Genomic DNA, 18,300 nt, shown 5'->3' on the forward strand with positions numbered 1-18,300 from the left:
AGGACATGATAGGGGAGTGAGAGATTAACAAAATGAACCGAGACATTTTTCATTATTTTATATTTTTATTTGTGGTTTCATTATCAGACTTATATGATGTAGCCATCATAACATTCATACCTTTCATTAACAGACTTATATGATGTAGCCATCATAACATTCATACCTTTCAAAACAGACTTTTATGATGTAGCCATCATAACATTCATACCTTTCATTAACAGACTTATATGATGTAGCCATCATAACATTCATAGCTTTCATTAAAAGACTTTTATGATGTAGCCATCATAACATTCATTAAATGATGTAGCCATCATAACATCCATACCTTTCATTAACATACTTATATGATGTAGCCATTATGATCATAACATTCATATATTCGGCTAGCAATTCTGACTGAGTATTAGTGAACTGAAAGGTTAATTAGGTCCTGTTATCTTATCTGTCAGTAGAACCATCGGATGGGTCGACTAAGAAATACTATATATACTAAATAAGGAATAAAACCTTGTATAATAAGGATTGAAAAATGTTTCCCCATAGGAATGGTAGGCTGTGTGCATTAAATTTTTGGGAGCAATTTTAATGCATTTCGGATTTTTTTAGAGAAACCCAGAAAAAATGATAATTTCAAACAAAAAAATAATTTGAGGCATCAGTTACCATAAATTCTGAAATAGTAAACAATTCTGAAATAGTTTTAAAAAAAACAAGATTTGCATTTTGGTTTCAGACCAACTACGGAAAAAATTTTTTTAGCCCAATGAAAGCTGTATGTTTTTATATAGACCAGAGATGCCACAAATCTGCTACAATGAAAGCTGAATGTGCATTAGTACACAAATAATCATCTGACATGGATAGCTATGGACCCCAATATTGGTCTAAATCAGGGAGATTTTCAGGTTTGTTAACTTCCTGGAAAATAAGGAAGATTTGGCATTTTCCCTAGGCCAGCATGGTAGCCAGCCTTATAGTGCCAGGGGGGAAAGCCAAATTGTTGTCTGATTTTCAGTCATTTTAATGACACTTTACACTATGCCATTCAAATTTTCATCCCTGAACATTTCTGTGGGGCAGTCCCCCTGGCTACCCCACTGCACTATGCATTAACAGAAGTTGTCTATTTAAAACTACCATGTTGGCAGTCAGATATATAAATGATTAACCTCACCTTGAAGCCCTGAGAATCCTGATTAAAAACTACATGTGACTGCTATGGCATTCCATATGCCTGCAGAGTAGGGGAGGAATGATCTTCTGTGGCACATTGAATCTTGGAATTTCCACAGCAAGGTCATATGAATGCTTAGCTGGCATGAGAGGACTGGGGCTCTGCCATTATACACACTTACATGCTTAAAGGTGCAGTATACTTGGGGGTACCAACAAAATAAAGTTCTATTTCAACATATAAGTTCATCAGGGCTCGACACAATAATTACAACTGTTTACTCCGAAGATGATCACACTGGTGATCTACCAATGATCTACCCCTCCAACTGATAGTAAGACTAGGTTCCTGTGACCAGTCATTGTCAATAATGACATTGCACATCCCAGTTCCAGCAGTGCAAGCTCTGCTCAGCTGACTCTAACTCAAGGGTCTGCTGGGTAATATAGGGGCATTGACTTAGCACGCTGGTTTACGCCACTCATACCAGCTGTTCCTAGCATGAAAGTAGGATGGAGTACCCAATCTCTGATGATGGTTTAATTAAATCATATCTCTGAGGGAAGCGGGACGGTTGGGATCCCTTAAAACCGGTTTAACCCACCAGAGTCTGGTCCTAAGTCCAGAGACCTCTGAGAATTGATTGATGCCTACCCAAGACAAGGAGATATGCAGTTCAAGAAATACTTCCCAAGACACCTTCAAAGAGGCATTATAATGGAGTGCTCATATGTATAAGGGTGAAATAAGGCTCTGAAGGTGACTGCGCTGGTGCTCTACCAATGAATTATTTCTCTATTACACTGTGTTTAAATCATAGCTTTAATAGTATTTAAGAGCATTATTGAAAATACATTTATGTAATTAATAATCAGATGTAACTTCACGATGTCCTATGACTTTGTTCCAAATATATTCTCAAATTGACATGATTGACAAAGGTAAGAGTCTACACCATGTTTAATGCAGAGCACATGATTGCTTCTACTTCTACTTCTACTTCTACGACGATACTCGACAGGATCCATAAGTAAGGATGTAGTGTCAAGGAAGAAGTGTCAAATGTTGCAGAACATTCATCAGGCCTTGAGTTTGAAACAAACTGCAGATAAGCTACACACCACTTTCCTTAGAAAGTTTACAAGATCTGTCACATGAGTAATTCAAATTGAATTGCAATTGTCCACAAATTTTAGGTGAGCTATAAACCCCCCTTCCTGAGATAATTAAGGAGAGTGATGACAAGAATTAAGAAATCACCCTCACTCACCATTAAACTCAAGGCCTGTATTTATGTGCAAGCAAGTGCATTGTGACCATTGTACTCGATCTGTAAGACTCTGAATGTTTAAGTCATTCTGAAGTAGATCCAATATAACGTTTCTAAAATTCTTTGTTCATGAAGAACAACATCATTTACATTGAAACATATTCATGTCCTCCTCATCAAATATGTTGAGAGACTTGACTGGTACTAATCTGTGCAGAACTTACATTGGTAACCAATAAATTTCAGTATACAATTTAAATAGAGGTATAGTCATTGTGGCGTCAACGCCGCCATCTTGTGGGTACGGAGTGCATTGTTGCTAAGATCACCGCGTTGACGCTTGACTGAAGAGGTGTGTCATGCGCTGCGACATCCGCGTATTCGGGGGCGTAATGTCTAACGCATGACATGCACAACGGCAGTACCCACAAGATGGCGGTCCCGCGGAAAAGGCTGACAGCCTCTATTAATGCAATACCTCTCTTACAACTCAAACATCACCATACGACTTGCACTAAACAACATTCCAAAATGGACTAAACTCTTATGGCTGCCAATCGCTCTCATCCAGCATTGCATCTGTAGATCTTTACTCTTGGACACTGGCGATGTGTAAACATTGGCGCTACACAAACTGCATATTCCATAGGCCACTTACATGTAGTATAATCTCTCTATAAGGGATATTGACCCTTCACTAGTTTTCTGTTTGATTGAATGATTGTTTGATCGATTGATCAATCGATCTGGTCTATCTATACAATACATAATGATTAATAGTTATGCACTGACACCATCTGAGAATGCAAGAGCTGTGATAGCTTTTTGATGTCCGTTGAATTCTCTTTTCACTTCGCCTAATTCAAGACTCCACAATCTGGCTGTTTGGTCTGAGGATGCTGCAACATGAAGAGAAAATAAGTAACAATGATCATAACGACATAGCTAATTCATAGCATGCTTCATGGTCAGAACACCCAACAATTCAATGCAATGCAGATTTTAGCATGTTATTTGAAATCAGAATAATTTGCAAATGCCAAACATGAGAGCAATCTTATTAAGATATTTGTGATTTAAGTGATTAAGTATTGTCCACTAAAAATCATGACAATTATCTGTGGTATAAATTACAAATGGGATCAAATACAACCACCTTTTGCAGGGCAGAGGAAAACAAATTCACAATCAATTTTGTGATTTGTATTTTCATTTAAGATTTTGAATGAAATCGCAACTCTGATGTAAATAACTTGGGGTGTGTTCTTGGTTTTCCCCATAAATGATGAAATATACCTGAAACTGTAAATTTCTTTGCACCAGAAATGTACACATACATTTTTAATACCCTTATAATGGCACCCTCTAATGCCAATTTACTTGCAATCTTAATCAAATGTAAAGCCACACCAATAAAAGCATTCTTAACGAAGTCTACAAGTGCAACATATGCGAAGTATTTTGCTGAGGATGAGAAAAAACTACATTTTCAGCATGTGGTACAGGTGAATTGTCATGTTGGTAAAACATCTCTCAAGCTAGTACATGTTTGAACTGATCTGCCTGATTGGCTATTTGTAGAGGCTAATGTCAAAGGTCAGCGCCTATGAAATAATACTATGATCATCTTACCTGTTATTACATATTGTGAGTCTGATGAGAATGCAGCGTCCCACACCCATCTCTGCATTGGATCACTAAGGGTTGTTTGCAATGTGAAATCAGTGGTTTTCCATATCCTTACAGACTGATCTGCAGAAGTAGTTGCTAATAATCTGGAGAAAAATATATCCAATTAATTCTCATTAGAAATGCACTGGATACACATACTTCCACACACATACTTATAAACACTGACAGCGATGTACTACTTTGAGTTTTATTATTGTGGACACATAATTATTTGAGTCTTATTGGCCTTATCAGACAACAGGTTATGACACATTTTGCCCTCTCCCTCATTTGAATCAAGGGAAATCACCCTGGTCAACTACAGATATCAGATGTAGCACATTCACTGTTATAGCCTCCATTTACCATGGTTTGGTCTTGATTCATTTTGTACTCACAACTTTCCTTTTTCCCCTAACTGTTTTAAAGACATTGGACTACAATAAACTGCAGACATTAGACAGACTTTGCCATTCTATAAGTCAGATTTTGCTGTGCAATTTGGCCAAAGATCCATCCCGAGTTTCCTCAACAATTTTGCATATTTTGTTTGATTACATGTACCTCCCATGTTTCCTAACTCTTGTTTATAAAAGATACACAGGCCACATGGCAAGTGCAAAAGTAGGCCTATATACGGTTTCATAACACATTAAAATATCCCTATTTAGTGGTGGATACTGAATTTCATGTCATCGGTAGTTAATAGTCACTTTTTGTGGCAACTTTTTTTTGCCCTGCTCAACATCGTGACTTCAGTGGATCAATCTGACACTGATATGCGCCAATCAGTGACTTCAGTGGATCAATCTGACACTGATATGCGCCAATCAGTGACTTCAGTGGATCAATCTGACACTGATATGCGCCAATCAGTGACTTCAGTGGATCAATCTGACACTGATATGCGCCAATCAGATAGTCTGCTCATTGTTTAGGTACTTTCTGACAGTCTGAATATTTTTATATTTCACCTTGGGGCAAATAGTAGGCCCACAGTCTCCAGTTTACCTTATGGAATCATTTTGCACCATTTCTCAAATAAAGAGCAGTCAATATTTGTGACATGATCAAGGGGAACGAGTCGGATGTCGCTAATATTGTTTTTGAGATATTGGCAAAAATAGTGTTCAAATTTTTTTTGTTTTATATTGTTTTCAGCCATTGATAAATTACTCATAACTCAGTAACCAGATGTCCGATTTTGATGGGGTTTGCTACAAAATGTAGCATTTGTAAACTGCCAGAAAATTATGTAAAAAACTTCTAATTAAAAATTGCCGACATGTGACTCATTCCCCTTGATCATGTCACATTTGTATATTATTCAACATAGGACAAACTTACGTGCAGTCAGGGCTAAATTTACACTTGAGTCCATATTTCTTGTGAGCAGGGATCTTTGTTCTAGGATGTAGCTGTGATATTGCATCTTCTTGTCCCGGTGATATCCTCCACACGTAACAATTGCCTTTATTATTGATAGCTGCCATATTTGTGGCATCAGGGTCTACTGCTATGCACTGGATGGAGGCATCTGCCTCTGGTACCTGTTTAGAGTAAGTGATTTATAGATGTGAGAATCAAGTGAAGGTGTTTTGTAATTAAATGATCCTGTGATGTTACGATTAGCTTGCAAGATCCTTTCACATGAGATAACACGCACACCCTGTTCAAAGGTCATACAGCCTTGCCGTTTGAGGAGAGCAATCGTTCTCGCTCGCCACCGCTCGCCCAAACTCCATTTCTAGTGAGCGATTTTACACTCGCCATAGACACTATATATCGCTCGGCGACGCTCGCTGCGAATCAGCCAAAATCAGCCATCGAATCAGCGAATTCAGCATTTAATCGATTCTGTGCCCCTGAGGAAGTCACAAACTTTAGCGCGGTTCACATGCATTTCAACATAAATACCGTTTTAAGACCGAAGCTCTAGTTGATTATTCGTATACCCAAATTAGTGGTATTTGTGCAATTTCGACCACTCGCCTAGCATCATGCTAGCGAGCGATTAACCACACACCTTTAAAATATAGACAGCATGCAAGGCCTGATACAATATTAATTTGTGTAGAACAGGTTAGGTACATTGTGTGTAGCATAGGAACTGCCCATTGTATTTACAAGATTGGTAGTTAATTTTTCTTTTCAATAATCAGGGTTTTGGTCAATGTGAACTGACATCTACACACCCATTCACCATAATGACATGGCTATTTGTATCAACTAAATGTACTACTGTATTATATTCTACAATATAGTTTTATTTTCTCTTACCAACTGTTCATTGTGTCCTGTTCTAAGATTCCAGATGTGCACTGTACCACTTTGATCACCAACCATTAATTCACCCTGAAATTGAACAGAAAAAATATTAACAAGTCTCACATAACATTTCATCATAAGGGAGACTCCAGATAACTTCCAGTAAGAAAAAGGGGGAAAGGTTTTCAGTTCAATGGTTTATTTGGCTTTATCCTTTGTAAGAACACTGGTTAAATTTCCATTCAGTGGCGTGCACAAAGGGGGGGAGCATGCCCCCCCACTTTTGTTGCTCATTCGGGGGATTCGGGGGAAAAAATGTTAAAAACATCAAAATTTGCTCCTAATCAGACTCCATTCGGGGGAACTGAACAACCTGGCCCCCCACTTTCAATGTGCTGCGCACACCACTGTTTCCATTCTTTTTTGTAAGTTTGTTTGCAGGCTTATCCAATATTTTTGATTAAATGAAAACAATCAATTTTTTTAATCAGGTACTTGAATATTTTAAAAACACTACAATCGAAGTATCAACATTTTCTAATTTGATCAAAAACAATTATTTATAAATTCTTCTAAGCAAATAAGATTTTTTAAGCAATGTTTTCAATGGATAGGTGGTGGTTTTAATAGTTGCATCTTTATATGTGATTATTAGGTGAAACTTCAAGCAGAATAATAAGTAAAATGCACAGCAATGTTTAACAGTGGGATTCTATGCAACAAATATGTTCAACCACGCCACACAATCTTACAGCCATGCAATCTTCAAAATTAAATTAAAAACAAATAATTAAAATCAGTTGTCTTTAACAATCACCCAAGCCTATTATTTGTTTGTATGTTTGTCTGTATTTAATTCTTCAGCATTTACAGAATACCTACTTGGTTTGGATGGAGACAGGCACATGTTACTGGAGCATTGACTTGGAAGATCTTCTGACAATGAAGATTACGAACCCTACAGAACAAAAGAACATTGTTATGACACAATTATTGTTTTCATTCGTACATGTATATTGACTTGATAATCATCCTTGGTTTTTGTTCTTTCTTTGTTTATCAGAACTTTCTAAAGGCATAAAAGAACTACAAGATATTTCAATACAAAGTATTCTTTTGAGGGAGGAGGTAGAGAAGGTGGCACATGAAAAGGAAGTGGGGCAACATGGAACCTTCACAAATAACTTAAGGACCATGATAACTTTTTACCATGATGTGGCAGCGACATCATTTTAAAGTCTAAAATCACTAGCATTCACTCAAAGCGCTAGTGTACACTCGCACGCACTGAAAGACGCTACATAGATGCGCGAGCGAAACAGCTGCTTCAACGCAATGACGTCACTGCCACATCAGGGTGAATAATGGTTCAGTAAAGAAAGGGAAATAAAAAGAGCAATCATTCTTTCAAATAACAAATGTAGTGACAATCCTACCTGAGATCCCATATTCTAGCTGTGCAATCTTCTCCACCAGTAAACATCCATTTGCCATCCTCCTGAAAACCAACACTAGTTACATTCTTAGATACGCCTTCATAATTGATTACTGGTGTTGAGTCATTGGAATTGATGTCATACATACGGATGTGTTGGTAGCCTGAAAAATGTACAACAAAATCATATTATGGCAAACTCTGTATCAGAAACAGACTCCGTACATTACTGTGTAAGTTCCAATCTTTGTTTGGTCATTCTCTGCATAACAGATGCCAACATTTACATTCAGCAATCATGGGGGTTTCACACAGAAACCATGGAAGTTTTTATAATTACATGCAACCTAATGGGTACAAAACTAGACGTTCGCTTTTCGTATCTCTTTCCTTGTTGGAAAGGTATAACGTTGAGGAGATAGGAACATGTACCGAAAATCCGGGACCTACTCTGCCATGTTTGGCTGAGTAACGGTACATGAACACAGTCTTTTGTGCCTATGTAAATTAGTCATTGTGTAAAGCTGTGTTTATACCCATGGGTTACTCATCATCAGACTGAATCATTGTCGTTAACTGCACAAGTTGTGTGTGCAATTTTAGAGAACGTTGACCGACAGAGGGTGTCAATATAGGCCTACGTGTCGCTTTTGAAAAACAGCGAATCATGCGCATGCTCAGCAGGCAAATACGACAGCGATTTAGTACACTGATCATGCATGCGATTCAGGTTTCTGCAAAAGCGATTGAGTATAAATGCATCTTTAGAAATGACCAGCGATTGTGTGTTCTCAAGTGGGTTTTATCATGTTAATTATATAGTGACCTGACACACATTTGTATTGGTTCGATCAAGCATTGAAATGCTTTCATTTTTTGTACTGGATCGTTCAAGCATGCCCAACAAATTTGTCAAAGTAAGTGCCTCTGGCCCTAGTGGAAGTAAAAACGGATACTATGGCCAGAGTTCTAGGGCTATACAAAACCTTCCTGCATTAGGGAGGTTGCCAAATTTGTTTGTTGGAATGTACAAGAAATTTATTAATTTCAGTGAGCCTCCCTGACAATCAAGGGAGAGTTGGCTTCTCTGGTATGAATATGCGTGTAACCAAAAAAATTGTCAATTGTGGTCAAACTTTCAATAATATATATTGACTGAACAAAATTAATATTGAAATGCAGTATTTATCGGGTATTTGGTAAATAATCTACTTTGCACTGGAATCACAGCATGGACAGTCTTACACTGTACATACATGTAGATTTAGAACTCTTAATTTTTGATCAAAAAGTTATTTAATTATACTACTTTTGGCGAGATGCATCTAAACAATAGTAATTTTGCTGACAATTCGATTCCTTCACATTTGCAGAAAAGGAAATCTAAAGGACAGAAAAAAGTTATAAATTAGTTTGTGATTAATTCTTACCTGCTGCTGCCAGAAGATGTCTGTCAGGTGTGATTTCTAAACAGTTTACTTGCTGTGGGCAACATGTTAAGGACAAACATATGGAATTACATAAAATTATATCATAATGTAATAATATAGAAACCACCATGTTGGAATAAATTTGTTTTTTAATAGATGCACTATCTAATCCTGCACATTTTGACACCACTTAGAATCTAATGCGGCCTCAAGAAGTAAAGTAAAGTAATTGAATAGACGAAGGTTCAGTTTTAAAAGTTGTGTTAAAAATCATTGGCCAGTTATTTATAGCCTATAGTATTAGCATGGAGGTATGGTAAAAGATACCACATAATCTACATTTTAAGGTGGTGTTAAAGGCAAGGTTTAGGGAAATCATGAATTCCAACATTTGTGCAAATATCTCCAAAACCTTTCATGATACAATCTCAAGTGAGTTTGTACTTATGTAGGGATATGTTGGCCATGTTATGAAGGTAATAAAACCGTTGCCATGGTAACCAAGCAGTCGCTATTGACTTCTGACCAATCACATTGAAAGTTGTTTTTTTCCTGTTTTCATATCCCACAAAAATACTGTCGAAACGCTCATTCCAGATCCCTTAAGATTTAATATCCTGCACTTTTTAACCAAATAAACGTTTTCAACTGAGATGTAGGTATTTTCGTCTCAGGTTTTCAAGTTATTATGACAAGTTTATAATATTCATGCTGTTTGTGCGGGATATGCCTTTAGGATGTTACGAAAATGGATTAACCTGTTTAATTAATAGGCCTATGATAAAAAATGTTTTAGTAATTTCTTTAATTTAATAAAAAAATCCTATATATTATACTCATATAATATTATCATCATTTTATTATTATTATTTCGTTGTTGTTTTTAAATCGTAATCATATTAAAAGAATATCCTGCTGATCACGATCCTATTTTTATCGATAAGGCCTATAGCTACGTCATCGATCACTTATCGGATTAAGTATTGAATTAGCCAATAATAACTGCGCACCATCTATTTTGAGGTCATTGTGTGAAATCGGAGGGTTTTGTTTTGGGCTGAGGTATTTTTCCGAGGGAGCGGTAGCTCATATGGAAACGTTTTGGCAGTATTGTCTCATTTGATATAGACCTCCTCATCCACACACAGTGCAAAGTTCTATGTAAACAATTCACTGGGTCATTGCACAGGAGATTAGGCTTGATCAATAATGCAAAAGCACACCCAGGGAGTTTGCAATTAGGACCACTCCATTGTTGTGCATGGGTAAATTGGAGGGGGAAAGACACAATCAATATTCACAAACTGGTCATGAAGCATGTGTTGGTTGTTTTCTGTTTCTTACAAACTTTTATTACTACAAATTTTCCACAAATACCACAACAACTTACGTGTGTCAGGTCCTCATATATACATAAGCGTAGAAAACATAACACACAGGAAACCCTATTACCCCTACAGTGCAAGTTCTGCGGCTCAAGCCGACTTGGCCTTGGGTCCGGTTGGGAGATTTGACATACACGGATAAAATAAAATGCGATATTTTGTTGATTCACCACTCTGTTAAACCAGCAAATGACTTCCAGCGAAATTTAAATAGTAGATCAGAACTAAAACTAGTATCTTTTTGAACGCAAAGAAATGTTAAAATTAAATGAAATGATGCGAAGTACGTCCTTACAATCAGCTGATTGAAGCGGTAATGGCGGCGGCGTCCCCAAGCAACGCATCCGGGATGTCGTGATGACGCATGCTAATGGGCTGTTTCTGACCTTTTAATAACACGCATACCGATTGGATATTTTTACATTATTGAATAGTCCGAAAAATATTTGACCTAGATCAGAATTGTTTTTATAGATACTTCTAAAGCAGATAATTAATTTTGCAATGCACTTTGGGAAAAAAGAATTGAATCATTAGCAACCGCGAGAGGGCCATTTGAATGTCGGGATTTCACTGGATTCATGCTAATTTTTGCCCTTTCGCATGTAAAAAAAGGGTGATTTTGCAACATTTACACGACCCGTCCTGAGAAATGAAAGCTTCTAAACACATTTTATGAACGGATTTTGTGAGAAGAATGTGTATAGTTTTAAAATCTGAATGGGATTTTAATTGGATATTTTTATTTCATTCAGTAGAAGCTCGTTTAGTGAAAATTGGCCTGGTTTCTCTATGTAACCACTTTCATTTCTGATCTGAGAGCAAATGAGACAACATTCGCATATGCCGAGGAAAAACACCGAGGCCGAGGGCCAAAACAAAACCCGACAATTTTTATTATACACGCACACGCGCGCAGAAGTCATTGTTGCGCGTCCGGAGTCATTGTGAGTTATTAATGACCTCGCAATTAGGGAGTGTTCATAAATACTTTGGTGGGGGGGTGGAAAATATTAGGGGGATCAAAAAATTTTGGGTCCTAAAAGGGGGGATCAAAAACAATTCAGTCCTTAATAGGGGGGATCAAAAAAATTTGAGGGTAAAATTCCAGGGTAAAATGTAAGAGAATGCATGTACATTCCAAAATTTTTGGGCGCTCCGCGCGCATCAATGTTGAGTATTCAATTTTGTACTCTCAAGCTACAAATCAAAAAAAAGTGTGCACTTTACAATTTGGGTGTACCACTATGACTCCAATGTCAATGAGTAATAACTCCAAACGGTAATTTTTAGCTAATGAGTTAATGACCATAGGGGTTGATCCTGGGGATGGGGATAAATCCCCAATATTTTGATGGGGATGGTCCATACAATCATCCCCCAATGTTGACGCCTGTATATCGGTTTCTAACCAAAATTAACCCCATATTTGGTCATTTTAAAATAAAAAGTGCCTATTTTTTGGTGCTTCGCGCAAATTAATTCCAGTTTTGTACTATACTAGTATTTCACCAGTTTAGCTTCAATATGGCAAATTTTTTTTGCGCGCTTTGCGCGCATTTGAACCATGAACTTATTTTGTCGACCAAAAGGGGCTGGATTCACTGGACTTCAAGAAATTTTCTCCAACCCTTAATGTCAAAAAAAAATCTATGCCAATGTTAATAATGATGTATATTTTGGGTTTCTTTAGGACATGAAGGGGGGATCAAAAAAATTTTAGACCATAAAAAGGGGGGATCAAAAAAAAATCCACCCTTTTTTAGGGGGGATCAAAAAAATGTTGATGTCCGAGGTTCAAACTTTTCCAACCACCCCCACCAAAGTATTTATGAACACTCCCTTACTCGCGGTCAGGCAATCAATTTCTTTTGATTGGATTACAGCCTTACATAGGTATAATACAAAAAAAATTGAACTTTTTTTGATTCTCATCAAAGTAATCTCATATTAAAGAGGTAAATGAAAGAAAACTGATGAGGCATAAATGAATGTCATACGACATGTGGTTGGAGATATGCTAATTTGAATGTCTCAATTTTTCAGCCAATTTCCTGTACAAACTTTTGTGCATGCACATATTAAAATCCTTATAGGCCTATACTGTGCATTGTGAGTGGGGGGCCTACACAATTTTAAGAAACAAGCACTTGCTATTTACCGGTACTGAACTGTAAATGTAATCCTAGATTGATTGAATTTGAATTGATGTGAACATAAGGGCCTATCATTTTCTTTGGAAGGGGGGGGGGGTCCCAAATATACAGGGGGGGTCATAATTTTTTGGAAAGAAAAATAGGGGGGGTCATAAAATTTTGATGACCAAAATGTAGGGAGTCGCAAGATGACCACAGATAGTGTGTTTATCTTATTCAAAAGACTGAATACAATTTTAGCCTCTTCAGGGGTACGCACGGCACATGACTTGTAAGGTGTATCAGTGGGTGGTGGGGAGGGGGTCATAAAAGTTTGTTGCGAAATAGGGGGTCGCAATTTTATTGATGCTGACTTTTTGGAAATTTAGGCGCCCCACAGAAAATGATAGCCCCTAATATACAAATGAACATGTATGAGTAACATCTTGTTTTATTTCTGTTTTCTGATGCAGATTCCAGCTTTGACAGAGGATGGAAACCAGGGACTGTCTTTTGGAATTTGCAGGAGAGCATTACATAGCTCTTCTAGAGCCTTCAAGAGCTGGCTCAAAATATGCTAAGGTGTCATATTATAGCCATATATTTTGACATCTTTTTTAAAATAATAATTATAGAAATGGAATATTTGCTAGTTTAGTGGCAAGTTTAGGTAGTAAAGACATAGCATACACAATTTAAGTAAAATCCTTTCACTCTAAATAATAAAAAAAAAAAAATAGCTGTAAAAATGCCTATTTTTACACTTTTATTTGTAACATGCCAAGAGACGCCTTTTTTCAACAGCTTTTAATTTTTTTATGGATCCTTATAGAAATTCATGTGACCTGTTTCCCAAAATGGTGCAGTAAACCAATCAAAAAAACAGAAAGAGGCATTATGAATTATAAGTTAACAGATCAAAAAAAGGATTTAAAAGTTTGCCTTGCGTATGTTACTATTGTCTGTCAAACTTTTGATTGATTTTGAAGTCCCTCAGTTTTTATAAACTAAGACTTGAAGCATAAACTAAAGGGTAAATCTATTGTAAATAACTTCATTTCTCCATATTATAATCAATTTGTAAGTGGCTGCCATCTTTTTTGAACATATAACAATTTAAAATTTTTCTTGAAATGTCTGTCAAATAGTAACATACGCAAGACGGTGCTGTAATTCCTGCTAAACTAGGGTGATACAGCTAATTATGCTACATGACATAGCATTTAGCTCCACCTAGCTTTGTGGCACTATCACTTTGTGAGGAGAAGCTTTTTGATGACACAATCCATTGTTAAGTGTTGTCTGTCAAACATTTGTACGCAAGTAACATACGTAAGATTTGTATGTGTCTGTCAAAAGTAACATACGCAATACGTTTAAAAAAATTAAAAATCACTTGATGTTCACATTATGATGATAGTTTAGAGTTTTAAAAGTGTTTTAAAACATGTGATTTATAAACTGCATGTGATCTTTATTCAATTTCCCATCTTGAACTACTGTTTTTGCCAAATTATTATTCTGTATGTTACATTTGACAGACATCTTATGTATGTTATGGCTTGACAGACACACATATTTTATTTATAACAATTTATCCTCCTTATTGTAATATTTGGACACATTTTTTTCCACAATCAGTTGCTGTAGGTCCTACACCTAAATAACCACAAAATACCTTATGTAATACTTTATAAATTTTTATTTGATTGCAGAAAATCATCAAAATTGTGTCTGTCAAATATAACGTACCCAAGGGCTAGAAAATTAAATTTGTGAAGTAAATGGTCTATAACTTATCTTTCTTTTAGTGTATTATGAACGATATATGTGCATACTATAATTTAAACCTGGTTGGAGACCAAAAGAAAAGAGCTGGAAAAATAATTGTGTGTTACACTTTTATGACACCTTAGCTTATTTTGAGCCAGCTGTTTAGAACATTTACAATAAAATGTAGTGAGAGAATGGTCAACCAAGCTAAAAATCACTCTCCGATTTAAGGAGAGCAGAAGAGAGCGATTGCTCTCGCTCTCCTCAAAAGGCAGTCCCTGGGAAACCACAGTGAGGGCCAACAGCATATGCAAAAATAAAGAAAAACTTCTTCAAAAAAAATGAAATTTGTGTTGAAGTGTCTTATTATTTTTTTGTCATTGAAAAACTCACGGGTTTGATACTACCCACCCGAGTACACCTTTTCACTGATACAAGGGGGGGGGGGGCAATTTGTTTGGGGGGGGCACCCCTTAAAATGTTTAATTATTAAAAGCACTAGCTGATGCATTCACCCCCTCCCCAGGAAAATGTTTTTGAGCAGGCACCCTTTGGAGCACTGGCTGGCGCATGCTCCCTATTCCGAAGATCATTGCGGAAACTCGAGGGCCAGTTCACTTGATCATCAGAATGGGGTCACTCCTGCTCAAGTATGAACCCCCCTGCCCCCATCCCCCAGCTTAAGTTTTGTCTTTGAGCAGGCACCCTTTGGCGCACTGGCTGGCGCATGCTTCCAAAGATCATTGCGGAAACTCGAGGGCCGCGCGACTTGATCATTAGAATGGGGTCACTCCTGCTCAAGTTACCCCCCCATGACGTGGCGTCATAGGACTACGCCCCCCATCAATTGGAAAATGGCCAAAAACGGCCTGTATCCCCGCCATCAATCATTCATGCGTCTATAGCAAAAATCTGATAGCGCTATGCATGATGGGATAGGAATAGAAAAGGTCCAAATTTGCTTCTTCCCCCGACTCATAGTCGGCACAGAGTGAGAATCTATCCCAGCATCCACAGCATGAGCCCATTCAATTAGTATACGCAAACCATGCCGGGTTAAACATGTTCACTCACTGGCAAAAGTAGCCGAATTCGTTCTACACAAAGTCCCCAGTTCACTCACTTTTTGCGCAAGGCATCCATCCAATCTCATCAAAACAAACATTTTTATGTACAAAAACCTACCTTTATTCACCGCGTGCTCCATTTAACTTACCGCTCAACTCCGTTATTTAGATATTTGGAGAGTAATTTCCGAAAAAATAGATCAAAATCGTCACTTTCAAACCCACTAGAAAGTCGCCAAAATTTGCCGCGACCACGCGGCGAATCATCTGACCTCTTCCGGGTTATGATCAAGTTCAACCTTTTGACTTGACCTTGTAAGCTTTGGAACTGTTTTTAACTCGATCTAATTCCCCCCAAAATTTTTTTCAAAAACATCGCCGTAAAATTTACTACCGGTAATGAATTTCCAAAATGACGCCGGGTGCGCGATTTCCCTATGCTGAGAGAGGCTGAATATTGCGCATGCTCAGGTAAGGAATGCTCACATACCTACCTTACAGGCTTCGCGTACATAATGAGGTTATGAATACAATAGAATAGATGTAGTATTTGATTGACAAGGTTACCCCTACGTCCTGTAGCTGCTTGTATAACAGCTTTATATTATATTAGCTTAACTTAGCCTTAGTCATGTTGTTAGTATTGCCAAGCTATGAACAATTTAATACAATATCACTGCAAACATGGCAGTGTAATGCTGGTTTCATACTACCCTGCCGCTTGCCGCTGAGCGGCGTGGCGCACGCGCATTGCAGACAAACGGACACAATAAAGGCTTGTCATTGGTTGAAACGCCCTGCCGCTTGTCGCAGCGGCAAGCGGCAGGAAAGTATGCTGGAGGCTTAACGTAAATACTAGTGCATGAAAAAGATACAGAGTCCTGATGTTGCACTGTTCTTTGACAAATTCCGGTGTGAGCTTGCCAAAAACGAATCGTGTGGTCGTAGCCTGCTGTTGCCAAGATCACTTGGTCGGCTCCGTCATTATTTGAGGCCATTTTATGGGCCTAAAAGCGATACTATTTTCTATGGTCCTCCCACTCCGCTCGTACGATCTACTTGCTTGCTTGTTTTCCTCCACACTGGTTTTCCTACCAACTCGCCCTCGACCACATCGTCCAGTCCAAATTGCGCTTCAAGGACCGGGGGGTGCAGTAGGGATGGCCTGCCAAAAAACTGAAGATTTCGCAGGCCTGAGATTTCGTTATTGTTGAGCAAAACTTTGTTCAAAAGGCGCTCCCTGTGCCAAAAATCGCTTTCTCCCTACCAAAAATCGCTTGTTCCCCCTTTCGATCTGTCAGTGCTTCCCCCAGTTTAGTAGACTTTTTTCCCCATCCCCTGGGGTAGGCATACAGTCATATTCGCAGGGAGGAGGCATCCGATTGGGCCCGAGGCTTTGTTTTTAACTTTTTTTTGTAATGAAATTTTACACATCTTGAATTCTAGCTAATTCTGGTCTTCATTTTGATATATTTAAAAACTGAGTTGTGTCCCCCATGCACGGCGCGTGAGTTAGTGTTGGAGGAACAGACTAGTCTATGATTATGATGGGAGTACTCCGCATCAGGCCTGATTGGGATGGTGCAAGCCATTTCAGCAATTTTGGCAGTAAGTGAGACTAGTGAGTGAGAGTTGACACTTCCCAGGAGGCAGTGAGCAAGTGGGGGAGCAAGTGAGTCGATGCAATGATTGCGCAGACCCATCCCCCCAATATTTTGCCGGGGGGCCGGGGGGATGGTCCTCATAATTAAGTTTGGCCAGTTTAGCCCCAATGCACAATATTGAATAAGTTTAGCTTCAAAGCGGCAAAAATTTTCGCGTGCTTCACACGCATTAGTATCATAAACTTATTCTGTCGCCAAAAGGTGCTGGATCGCTATACTTCAAGAATTTTTTTCCACCCCCCACCTGCGGATGGGCCTGAGTGGCATTACCAGACCTGTCCTTCCTGGGGGAGATTAAAAAATTTCCCAATTTCTTATCAAAAGTGCTTACAGTGAAGTGTTACAGTGGGTCCAGGGGCATGCCTTAGGGCCCCTGGTGGGGTCCATGGGCAAAACTTCGACAGGGGTCCAGAGGGCAGAGCCCCAGAAGCTCCTGGTTTTTGACATATTTCCCTCTTTTGAAGTCGACTATACCCGATGATCCCCTTTTTTAAGGTGCGGCTACCCAATGACCCCCTTTTTCGGTCGCGGCTACCCATGATCCCCTTTTTTCTAGAATTGCATCATCAAAAAAATGCCACAAAATAATGCGGAAACTTTCAAATTCTCTTATTTGAGCAAATTTGTATTGAAAATTTGGAATAGCCTAGGCCTATTTGGAACAAATATAGGTTTGCTCTATTTTTTCAAAATTTTCTACCCAGTACCCAATGACCCCTTTTTTGAAATGTCATACCCAAAGACCCCCTTTTTTAAAAATGCTATACCCAATGACCCCATTTTTCATTTTGTTTGTACCCAATGACCCCCCCCCCTTTTTTTAAAACAACGTTTTGTACCCGATAGGCCCCAACTTCGCCGATGCCGGAAGGCACACTAGTAACCGTCACTTCTAATGTTGAGTGCCCCGGGCCCTTTCCTCTTCTTTCCTTTTTCCTTTTTTTTCTTCTCCTTTCCCATTCTGGCCTCCTTCTTTCCCTTTTCTCTTCTCCCTTTCCTTTTTTTCTTCCCTCTTTTTCTCT

The 18,300-nt window shown here is 38.3% G+C and overlaps 1 protein-coding gene across 1 annotated transcript; it reads right to left on the reverse strand.

Moving 5' to 3' along the window:
* Window positions 1–45: 45 nt before the first annotated feature.
* On the reverse strand, window positions 46–16,704 carry LOC140148564 (target of rapamycin complex subunit lst8-like). The gene is made up of 8 exons (XM_072170564.1): window positions 16,490–16,704; window positions 9,255–9,306; window positions 7,826–7,988; window positions 7,272–7,347; window positions 6,402–6,476; window positions 5,469–5,671; window positions 4,083–4,225; window positions 46–3,349 (listed from the first exon to the last, which is right to left on the reverse strand). The coding sequence occupies exons 1-8, from the start codon at window positions 16,610–16,612 to the stop codon at window positions 3,231–3,233; spliced, it is 954 nt and encodes a 317-aa protein (XP_072026665.1). The 5' UTR covers window positions 16,613–16,704; the 3' UTR covers window positions 46–3,230.
* Window positions 16,705–18,300: the final 1,596 nt, after the last annotated feature.

This window comes from Amphiura filiformis, chromosome 1 (genome assembly GCF_039555335.1).
Source record: "Amphiura filiformis chromosome 1, Afil_fr2py, whole genome shotgun sequence".
Lineage (NCBI taxonomy): Eukaryota > Metazoa > Echinodermata > Ophiuroidea > Amphilepidida > Amphiuridae > Amphiura > Amphiura filiformis.